The following is a 10,304-nucleotide window of genomic DNA, read 5'->3' on the forward strand; positions in this document are numbered from 1 at the left end:
AAACAAGGCTCTTGGCTGCCGGATTTTCTTCCCGATCCCGAGGGGTTCTGCAGACGCCTTCCCCCTAGCGGAAAGATGCCTCTCGCCCAGATCTCCCACAGCTGCAGGTGGCAGAACCTTCCCCTCTCCCGCAGAAGGGAGGTTGGGGCAGAGACAGCGCTGAGGCCGCTCGCAGCTGTTGCAGCCGGGACCCCGGATTTGCCACTAATTTTGGCCAAAGCCCAGGACGGGTGTGCGGGGCGGGAAGGGGAGCCCCCGCCAGGCCCTGCGGCCCAGGCTCTCCCCTCAGGAGCCCGCGGGGAGCGCGGTCGGGCCGGGCTGGCCCCGAGCCCCTGGGCCGGGCCTTGGCGCTGCCCTCGGCGCCTCCCGCCATGGCGCCCGCGACCTTACCAAGATGGCGGCGGGCCCCGCCCCGCCGCTCCCATTGGTCGGCGGTGCGCGGCGGCGCGATCCCATTGGCGGCGCGGCGGGGGAGAGGCGGGGCGGGGCCCGGGGATGTGGAGAGCGGGCATGGCCGCCGCCGACGGGCTGGGCCCGGCGCTGCGGGCCGTCACCGAGCAGGTGCAGCAGGCGGCGGCGCGGAGGCCGCAGGTGAGGGGCGGCGGGGCCGCCCGGCGGGGCGCGGAGGGGGCCGGGGGCGCGTCGGCGGTGGGCGGGAGCCCGTACCCCGCCGGGGTAGGCCCGCTCGCCATGGCGGCGGGTCCTCCATCACCATAGAGACGGGCCCCGCATCGCGAGGGCAGGTCCCTCGTCACCATGGAGACAGCCCCCATCACCGCTGAGACGGGCCCAGCATAGAGGCAGGCCCCTGTTCCCCCCAGCAAAGGAGGCAGGACCCCATCATGGTCCTCAGAGATAGGCCTCCCCCCCACTAGGGTCAGGGCTGCGTAGGGACGGGCCCCTCGTCCCCATGGAGGCCACCTCACCCCCTCCCACGGCAGCCCCAGGCTCTGGGGCCACCTGAGTTGGGGCTGCGGGGCCTGGCTGGGCGCTGCAGGACGCTGGGGATTGCGTGGGGCAGGTCAGAGCCTCCCCCGAGCACCCCCGTCTCGTTCTGCAGGGGCTCCCGGCCGTGCAGCCGCGGCTGGTGGCCGTCAGCAAGACGAAGCCGGCGGAGATGGTGATCGATGCCTACAGCCACGGGCAGCGCAGCTTCGGGGAGAACTACGTGAGTTGGCTGGGCCCCCCGGGTGTGCGGGTGGGTCCCCCCGCACCGGGCAGCCCGACGCGGGTGGGGAGCCAGGCTCAGGCCCCTGGCCTGGGGTTCATGAGCGCGCGTTGGCCCCAGGAACATCCACTCCAGAGAGACCGTTCTGCCGGTGCAGGCAGGCCTGGCGTGGTTCTAACGAGAGATTGTCTTGTGTTCCCCTAGGTTCAAGAGTTGCTAGAAAAGGCATCAGATTCCAGAGTGAGTACTCAGTTCCTTATATGATCTCTCTTCTTATACAGCTGTGTCCTGAGAGCTGTTTAGGAAAAGTCCTGGGTTTTGTTAGGGATTTGGCGATGGAGGCTGTTTGATCCCTGTCTTTTCAGATAAACAGTGGGGTTAGTCTTATCTCTCTGCTTCTGCCCCGCTCCCCCTCCTTGCCTTGCTGGCTCCGGAGGATTCTGTGAATACGTGAACCTTAGTCATAAAGTATTTGTCTGAACAGTGCGTTACCTTTTGTGCTTTCTGCTGTAGGAGACACAGCAGTCCTCCTTGAAAAAAATGGTAGCACTCAGTTTGGAGAAAACATATAATTTTGTGATTGTTCAGTTACAAAAGAGCTTTGCCTTCCCCGTTCACTGTGTAACGCTCTGCAGCCACAGCCCTGTTCCTCTCCAGACTGTGAAGCAATCTCAGTGCACACCACGACACTGCCTGGGCCCTGTCTCTCAGGGTAAACAAAAGAAGAAGATTGGGTGTCTGGTATTTTGTTTGTGGGAAAACTAAGACTTAAGGACTGTGTGGGGGAAGAGGGAATTGCCATTCAAACCTAACTGTTCCTCTCTGCTTTCAGATTCTGTCCTCTTGTCCGGAGATTAAGTGGCATTTTATTGGCCATCTGCAGAAAAATAACGTCAACAAGTTGATCGGTAAACCACTGATTCTTATGTGCAGTGACCCTGTGGGCGATAGTCTTCCAGTGTTCAAATAATAACAACCTCACGTACATTAACTCACCAGAGCGAGCCGAGTCGTAGGTACAAAAATTTCTGCACCAGCAGAATTGCCCTCAGCCTGTGTTTTCTCCCCAGCTGTCCCTAACCTGTTCATGTTGGAAACGGTGGATTCTGTGAAACTGGCTGACAGAGTCAACAGCTCATGGCAGAAAAAAGGGGCGTCGCAGAAGCTGAAGGTCATGGTGCAAGTTAACACGAGTGGAGAAGACAGTAAGTGGGTTTTTTCTCTTGATGTACAGGTTCCTCCTGCTGGCTTGATGGAAGCAACCTGAACGGGATGGGTTGATTTGTGCTCTTACAGCCTTTCTCTGAGCTGAGGTGAAACTTGTTCATCTGTCAGCTCTGCCTGGCTGCGGGGAGGGGAGGTCTCTGGCGGAGCTTGGCACAGATCTCCCTGCTCTTTGCCAGGTAAGCACGGCCTTCCTCCCAGAGACACCACGGCGGCTGTGGAGCACGTCCTCAACAAGTGTCCAAGCCTGGAGTTTGTGGGGCTGATGACGATCGGCAGCGTTGGGCACGACCTCAGTAAGGGGCCAAATCCCGACTTCCAGGTAAGACTTTCTACGAAAAATGTCAGCTGCCTGTCGCCTGTCGCGGCCAAACCGGCGTGCGGGCCAGCTGTCAGTCTGACGGGGTGTTCTCAGCAGAAACTCCTGCTCAGAGCAGTACAGAGCTCTGAAGTACCGGTGATAACGCAGCTGTTGGGCTCTTTTCTGCAGAGGCCCGGTGCCCGTTTGCATTTGTTTCTCTGAAGCTGTAGCCAGGGTGTTGGCAGGGCAGCGACTGCTGTCCCGGATCCTCCGTGCTGTGTTCAGACGAGGTTTGCAGCCGCCCTTTGCACACCAAGTGTTCAGGGCTGCATCAGGCAGAGGAACTGGGTCTGCCTTCCTCGTCTGTCACGCTGGTGTGATAATTGGATGTCTTCAGGCAATGTGTAGACTTGTAAGTGTGCGTGTTGTCAGTAACGTAGCCTGTAACGGGAAATTTCCAGGCGCTGTCACGGTGCTGCGGAGCCAGCTTCAGTGGGAAGTGTGGGAGCTTCACGTTCTGTGTGAAGGAGACTTCAAAGGAAGGCAGAAACGGAGATCTGTGAAACCTGAACCTGAGCTGGCGTGGCTCTCAAGCTCTGATCCTCTCCTCTTTCCTCCTGCCTTCTAGATGCTGCTGTCTTTGCGGCAGGAAGTGTGTGAAAAGCTCAATCTCCCCGTTGAGAAGGTGGAGCTGAGCATGGGCATGTCCACGGACTTCCAGCACGCAGTAAGTCTGGTTTCCTCCTGCCCCCCTTTCTCTCGGGAGACAAGCAGCGGGCGCCCCAAAGCCCAGCCCAGCGTCGCCCATCTGGGCCTCTTGGGCCTCACCTTGGCTGGAGATCCCAACGGGGCCGTTCCCTGAGAAACAGCTCTCCTGGCCCTGGGGTGGGGTTCTGGGGTTCAGAACAGCCCCCGGCTGTAGTGCGGGGACCCGTCCTGGGAGACGGCGAGTGTGGGGGCAGCCCCCCCTGAACTCCTCCTTTCTGTCTCTTCATAGATAGAGGTTGGATCCACAAACGTCAGGATTGGAAGCACTATTTTCGGAGAGCGAGATTATTCCAACAAAGCAGGTGGTGGCAAGGCCCCTGCTGAAACAAAAGGCAAAACGGAGACCTTGACAGTGCAGGGTCATTAGATGGGGGAAAAAAAAGTGGCCTCGAGAGAGGACAGATGATGGGAGACCTCACTATGCATCCTCACCTCCCTCTGTATCGGCACCGATCATGATGGTGAGAGGGAATTCCTCAGAACAGAACAGAGGCCAGAAATGCCTCATGATTTATTGTGATTATAGAGTACCCATAGAAATGGGAAATTTTTATAACCAACAAATGATAAGAAAATTTATGGTTGGAAGTGACTGTGGTGGCTTGGCTCCTTCGGGGTCGTTAAGAACAGTGACTCTTGGATAACTGAGGGGAACAAACTTAAATACTTGCCAGGACGGAGCTGCTAATGAGGAAGATGTATCTGCAGCAGTGTCAGTGATTACGTTTTTCACTGAGGACTAAAGTTTTCATTAAACAAGTTATAATCTTGCCAGCGACGTATAAATGTTTCCCCAAATACAAGTTTTGTGCGTGGTCACTACTGAGAGAATAGAACCGGTGACAGAGACAGACTGGGACAGTGGAGAGGCCGTACCCGTTTGAACAGACAGCAGGCACCCGAGGACGGAGGAGGAACACAGCTGCCAGCATGAGATCCTGGCGGAACGTTTTGGATGCAGATCACAAGCGTGGGAGTGTCTTTTCGGCTGGAGCTTATGTTTGTTCTTTTCAGGCTGACACTGCGAACTTTTCCCATTGGTTCTGCGTCTGCTGAGATCTGGGATGCTTTCAACCTTCCCCCTCCCCTCTTGTGACGTGTTGTTAGGAGTTATTTTCATCCTGCGTAGTAGTTCTTGACGCTGTACGTTCTTTTTTGGGTCAGAAAGGGGCCTTTCCGCCAGGTCCTTGCTCTGCCATCGGCTCGCTGTTGCTTTCCAGGGCAAGTCACTTCACCATCGGGTGCCTCCACCGCCCCGTCTGCATCTGTACGAGGAGAATATTTGCATGAGCACGGGGCAGCAGCGCGGTTTGCTGGAAGCCCTGCGGGAAAAGTACTTCAGAAAGTCAAGTATTACTGTTCCACTGTGTTCTAGGTTCCTGCAAAAAAAAAAATCCTAGTGCCACCGACAGAGCTCCTAGGCTGCCTCTTGATATCTTAAGCGCTGGTCTAGCCTTGGCTTCTGGAGGAGGGAAACGGGACTCTCAGTGCAGTAACTTTCATTCGGGTGTGAGCAGAAGCTCCTGCGCTGTCTCGTGCTGGTTTTGGCCAACGGTAGCTACAGCAAGTCTCTTGTAACCTGTGTTCAACCACGTTTTGGGGCTTTTGTGTGCTGTGAAGAGGAGGAGACATTGGCTGCCAGCAGGAACATCCTTCCCAGGCTTTTCTCTGTGTGCGTGTGGTTAAATCTAGCTGTTGGTTTTACTTTCTAGTAAATCTAGCTGTTGGTTTTACTCTAAACGCTGAATGTAAATGAAAAGAGTCAACTCTAACACCAACCTGTCATAGCTACGTGGTTTAGAAGCAACGTGCAGTCTGAGCTGCCCTCGGCACTGCACCATGTGGTGTTTCATAGTCTATTAACAAAAAGTGGTGAATTTTAATACCATCTGTGCCAACCATAAAGCTATTAAAGATGTTATTTTTACGTTCCAGCGTTGTCAGTGCCCTGAGTTGTCGCTGAAGCTGTTCCCCTCACGCGGAGCTGCGGTTGAGTGAGATTTGCGTGGCCGGGGCTGGAGGGAGCGGGTGGTTGGAAGGACGGCGGAGGCAGCGCTGGCCTGGGAAGGGGAGAAAAGACCCTCTGCGGAGCGGGGCGAGGTGCCGGCGGGTGAGAGGTGTTTCTGGAGAAGCCCTCTGGGTGGCACTGCTCCCCTGGCCCGCGGGGGAGGCACAGCCCCTCCTTGGCCGCCTGACGGATAGGGATCGAAAATGAGCCTCAAAAATTAACTCTCATTTCCCACCTGACGGTTGAAGCGAAGCCCTTCCTCTTCCACATCTCTCCCCACAATTTCAGCACCGCGCACTGCCCGCAGACCTGCAGATTTCACCACGTTTAAAGCCTTTGGTTTATTTGACAGAAGGCAGGACGCCCGCTCTGGCAGAATTTGGCTCCAGCGTGGACGGACTGCAGCGTCCCTGCAGCGCCTGTGCTGCCCGCCGAACGCGGCTGGAGCTCTCGAACGCGGCTGGAGCTCTCCGCAGCAAGCGAGGAGCGAAGGCGATCGGCTGCTGTGCTGACACAGCCCCGGGGTTGTGAGCCTGAGGGGGGGATCAAGCCCCCCAGCTCTGCTCGCCCCTCACTGACCTGCAGCTCGCTCTGCCCGCGCGGGAATGCGGGACGGGCTCACACTGGCTCACGTGCCCTTTTGCTTTTCCTCTTCCAGTCATTTTGTGTTTATTTCCCGAGTTGAAACTGGGCCCTAGCCAAGCCTAGCGGAGCAGTCGGTGTGTAAACGGGGAGGTGAGGCTGCGGGGCTGGGCCAGGCTCGTCCCCGTTTCCGTGCCCGGGCGCTCTGGCTCAGAGGAGCGGCCTGGCTCGGGAGAGCGCACGGTCCTCTGGATTTCTGAGCTGCCTCCGTAGCGTCTGCTAAAACGTTTGGGACTCCCTCAGCTTTGGCCGGGGGGACCGTGCGTGTCTCGGTGGTTCTGGGGGTGCTCTCTGCTGCGGGACCCCCTCCCCTCCGGCCGGGCCGCGCAGTGGCCTGCGGGGAGCGGTTTGGGTGCTGTGCCGAGGAGACCGGCGTCAGCTTCTGCTCCCTGCCCTGCGGCTGCTTCTCTCGCCCGTCCCGCTTCCAGCAGGCTTTTTCCCTTCCTGACCGTGTCGTGCCGCGGAGCTTTGCCCTGCTCCTCCCGTGGCTGCGCCCGCGGCGCCCGCCGGCACCTTCGTTCCTCCTCGAGGTGCTGCCGGACACCTGCCCGGGGGGAGCGGGGCGCAGACCACCCACTCCTTCCGCAGAGGTCACCCGGCAGATGGGGGCTGCTGGTCACTGCCGTGGAGCCAAGGAGTGGGAGATGAAAGGCTCCCTGGCCTCTTAATGAACCGCTCCCCGCGCAGGCACCTCGGCCCCCCGCCACCCCAGCTTTATTTACGTCTATTAAAAGCTCTCGGGCGGTTTATTGAAGCAGCAGTGCTCTCCTTCCCCGCGCCTCGGGGCAATGTCACTGTCAATATTTGCCTTGGAGGAATGCGCCCGGCAGACGGAGCCTGGTTGTGGGCCAGAGGCGCTCCTCCTCCCTCGTGACCCGCGGCCCTTGCTGCCGGCCCATGGCGCAGGCGCCGTCTCCCCTCCCGGGGCAGAGGCACCGGCTTTCCTGGCTGTCCCCCGAGGTGACCCTTGTTTCCACGCTGCCCCTTGGATGGGGGCTGGCCCAGCTGACCCCCCCCCAAGCCGTGCCAGCACGCGGAGCAGCGCTTCCCATGTGCCGCGGAGAAAAACCTTCCGGGGGGGCTGGGGAGCGTCCGTGGGCAGACTTGGCTGCCTCTGAAAGGAATAGAACTGCCGGTTGTGCTGGACGGGGTGATGTGCTGCTGCTTCTCCTTTCCGGGCTCCTGGGGAGACGGGCTGCCTGCCCGAGGCCATCCTCATCCTCGGGGAAGAAGCAGCAGCCTCTCTTGTTAGAGAAACTGAAGCTGCTGAGCTCTGCAGGCTCCGGTTACCCCTTAGGTGAGAGTCCCGGCGTCCTTCGCTCCCCTTCCCCTACAAAGCCAGGCTTCATTTATTTTTTATCCGATAATATCCTTTGTGCTGCGGTGTCTGGAGCCAAGCTTGGCCTCCCTGCCAGATCGCGGCGCGAGCTGGGGGTGCGCTGCAGGCAGCAGATGTGCTGGGAGGCGGCGGGAGGGCTGGGGGGGCACCAACGCGCCTGCTCCCCGACGCGGCACCCGCTGCCGCAGCCAGGCCTCGGCTTGCTGGAGAAAATCGGGGGATTTGGGTCAGTTCCCCGCTCTGCCTCGGGCTCCCGCTGCGGCCGGGGATGCTGCGGGCAGGTGAGAGCCCGGGGGCGGCCGGGAGCCGCTCGGCCCGGGGCAGAGCCCGCTGCAGCCCTTCAAAGTGGAAAGTGTGTTTATTTCTGGGATATCGGGTTTCCGGCAGGAAGGCCGGCAACTGCCAAGGTTTTTATTGGATCCCAGTGAAAGGAATTTTTAGAGAGTCCTGTGCTTGTTGTCTTTCCCTGTGCCTGCAGCGGTTGAGGAGCGTTTTTACCTTTGAATGGGAGCGAGGGGCAGGGGGATTTGGCTCCCGGCACCGGCACGTCCGTGGTGATGGAGTTTCAAACAGGTTGCCTTGTTCTCTCCGGGGCAGGAGGCATCAGGAGGGGTCGGGGCTGGGAGAGCACCAAGAGGGACTTGGAAGTAGTTGAAAGAACATGAACTCCGTCGGGCTTGAAGCATGTGGGAAGTGTTGCTTGAGCTCGTCCCTCGTAGCAGGGCTGGGGCCGGGTATTTCACATTTGTTAGTAGTTTGGACAAGGTTTCGACTGTTCTTGGAGGTGCTTTTATAGGAGATTGAAATTCTGAAGACCACGTACAGTGGCTTGATTGCTTCAATGTGTCGTGGAGACAGCTCCAGAGCTCTGATTGCCCCTGGATGCTGCCAGCACTGACCAACACCCTCCAGGGCCCGAGCTCCGTGCCCAGTCCCGTTCCTGTCCCCATTCTCGGCTGAACGCTGGGGGCTCCCTGGGCCCCTCCCGGCCCGGTGGCAGAGCTGCTGCCCCAAGGAAAGGGAGGCCAAGCGGGGCAGCGGCTGTGCTTTGGGTCAAGGTCAGAGCTCGGGAGGAACAGGAGTGTGAGCAGCTCCCCGGCTCTCCCCACAGAGGAGAAACCAAACAGGCCATTGAGGCAACGCAGAATCCCGCGGGGGGAGAGCGCTCCGGAGCAGGCGGGTCACCCGCTCGAGCTGCGAGCCTGGGCTCTGCTCGGGGGCCCTCGGCACCGCGGCATCGGGCCGTTCCCTCAGGGACGAGACGCTCAAATCTCGCGTCTTGCGCTGACGGGCGCAGGGGTGGGCAGTGCGGCGCGGTGGCTGCGGGCGCCTGAGCGCTGGGAGACAAGAATTTCTTTTTTTAGGGCTTGATCCGGCGGCAGGAGGTGGCTGAGCCCTGTGTGCTGCAGCATTTGGGATCGTGTCCCCGTTTGGGGCTGGGCTTGGCATGCGTTTGGGGCACCCGGGGAGAGCCGTGGGCTCCGGCCCGCACGCTCATCTGCTGCAGGAGGAGGAGGAGGAGGAAAAACCACTCGTGCTTTCTGCAGCTTTTGAAGTGGGAGGCACAGTCGCTGTTTGGGTTTTGGGGAGGGGTTTCACGCTGAGCAGATGCTCGCAGGATCTCTGAGCGGATACTGGACACAAGCAGTTTCCTGTTGCTCTTCCAGGATCTGGGACCAGCATCCTGCAGCGCTGAGCACGGGAGAGTCGCTTCTGCAGTGGAAATTTTGCTCAGTGGAAAAAAGGAAAGAAAAAAAAAAGGGGGGGAGATGTGGGTACGCTGTTGATTGTCGGCTTTTTACTAACAGGATGATGCCGGGCTCTGGGGCTCTGGGGCCCTGTGGCTGACCCCAGGGGCTGGGGGGTCTGCGGGGGGTGCTGCTGCCCACGGAGGAGCCCCGGGGCCTCGGTCCCTGTCCCTGCCTGGCTGGAGGCCGCGGGCGCCGGGGCAGGGAGGAGCTGGAGAAGCAGCTGAGGAGCGGCCGCACCACAGCGCGTCGTGTGGAACCAGCTCGGGAGCGTGCGCCGAGGAGTGTCCCCTCCTTCCGACGCCCACTGCCGCAGCAAGGCGTATTTATTTGGAGAAAGGAGTAAATTTCTCTTCCCCTCCAGGAACTGTTGGTCCTGGGGAGAAACCGCATTCCCAGAGTCGCCTCTCGTCGTCCTTCCATGACCCTCTTCCTCCGCGCCCTGGCACGGGGGCCCGGGGACTTCGCTGCTGCTTTTGATCCCTTTTGATTTGAAGCTGCAGTGACTCGGGGCTGAGCCCCGGGGGGGGCCGGGGGCTGGGGGCAGCGCTGGAGGCAGAGGGGACGTGGGAGGGAGGAGTGGGAAGAAAAATCTTGAACTTGGTGAAGCGAAGGGGGAAGGCGAGAAGGGAAGAGGGTTAATGGCGGAGCGGAGGCCGGGAGGGGTCGGAGCGGCTGCGGGAGCTCGGGCAGGGGGTTCCTCGGTGGCATGGGGTGCCGGCACGTGGGACCTGCGTGTCCCTGCCCTGGACCCAGCGCCTGGGGCCCGTCGCGGCCGGGGTGCTACAGCGAGGTCCCGTACAGGCCGCGCAGGGCTCCGGCCCTCACCGCTGCTGCCGGGGGCTCCGCTCGGGACCCGCCGGCCCCGGAGGATGCTCCGGTCCGCGGGGGCTCGTGGGGCTGTGGGACCCCACGGGGGTCCCGCCCCAGCACACGGGGGTCCCGCTCTCTCCCTCGCAGGCCCCGGGACCCCTCTGAGCTGCAGCCCACGGGGGTCCAGCCCCTGTCCACGGGCGGCTCCGTCTCTCTCCCTCGCAGCTCCAGGACCCCACGGAGCTCCAGCCCCGGCCCCGGGGGACCCCCATCCCTCTCCCAGCCGTTCTGGG

At 60.5% G+C, this 10,304-nt stretch overlaps 2 protein-coding genes across 3 annotated transcripts; one reads left to right on the forward strand and one right to left on the reverse strand.

Moving 5' to 3' along the window:
• Positions 1–482: 482 nt before the first annotated feature.
• PLPBP (pyridoxal phosphate binding protein) lies at positions 483–5,393 on the forward strand. Of its 2 annotated transcripts, none has more exons than XM_074928688.1 (8): positions 483–591; positions 1,061–1,168; positions 1,373–1,408; positions 2,001–2,076; positions 2,239–2,373; positions 2,542–2,714; positions 3,322–3,420; positions 3,691–5,393. In XM_074928688.1, exons 1-8 carry the CDS (start codon positions 496–498, stop codon positions 3,826–3,828), a joined length of 861 nt encoding a protein of 286 aa, XP_074784789.1. In that variant the 5' UTR covers positions 483–495; the 3' UTR covers positions 3,829–5,393. The 2 variants fall into 2 exon arrangements, with proteins under 2 accessions (XP_074784789.1, XP_074784791.1); XM_074928690.1 differs by having other exon boundaries at positions 2,572–2,714.
• Positions 5,394–8,210: 2,817 nt separating this feature from the next.
• LOC141971194 (uncharacterized) lies at positions 8,211–10,283 on the reverse strand. The gene is made up of 3 exons (XM_074928361.1): positions 10,251–10,283; positions 9,257–10,177; positions 8,211–9,163 (listed from the first exon to the last, which is right to left on the reverse strand). The coding sequence occupies exons 1-3, from the start codon at positions 10,281–10,283 to the stop codon at positions 8,945–8,947; spliced, it is 1,173 nt and encodes a 390-aa protein (XP_074784462.1). The 3' UTR covers positions 8,211–8,944.
• Positions 10,284–10,304: the final 21 nt, after the last annotated feature.

The sequence above is a fragment of the Athene noctua genome, chromosome 28 (genome assembly GCF_965140245.1).
Source record: "Athene noctua chromosome 28, bAthNoc1.hap1.1, whole genome shotgun sequence".
Classification (NCBI taxonomy): Eukaryota; Metazoa; Chordata; class Aves; order Strigiformes; family Strigidae; genus Athene; species Athene noctua.

Coding starts and splice junctions, on each gene's coding strand:
- LOC141971194 (XM_074928361.1), bottom strand. CDS start 10,283: ATGGGGGTCCCCCGGGGCCGGGGCTGGAGCTCC. Junction 10,178..10,250: donor GGGGCCGGGGCTGGAGCTCC/GTGGGGTCCTGG, acceptor CGTGGGCTGCAG/CTCAGAGGGGTCCCGGGGCC. Junction 9,164..9,256: donor CCAGAGCCCGGCATCATCCT/GTTAGTAAAAAG, acceptor TTTCCACTGCAG/AAGCGACTCTCCCGTGCTCA.
- PLPBP (XM_074928688.1), top strand. CDS start 496: ATGTGGAGAGCGGGCATGGCCGCCGCCGACGGGCTGGGCCCGGCGCTG. Junction 592..1,060: donor CGGCGGCGCGGAGGCCGCAG/GTGAGGGGCGGC, acceptor CTCGTTCTGCAG/GGGCTCCCGGCCGTGCAGCC. Junction 2,374..2,541: donor TAACACGAGTGGAGAAGACA/GTAAGTGGGTTT, acceptor TCTCTGGCGGAG/CTTGGCACAGATCTCCCTGC.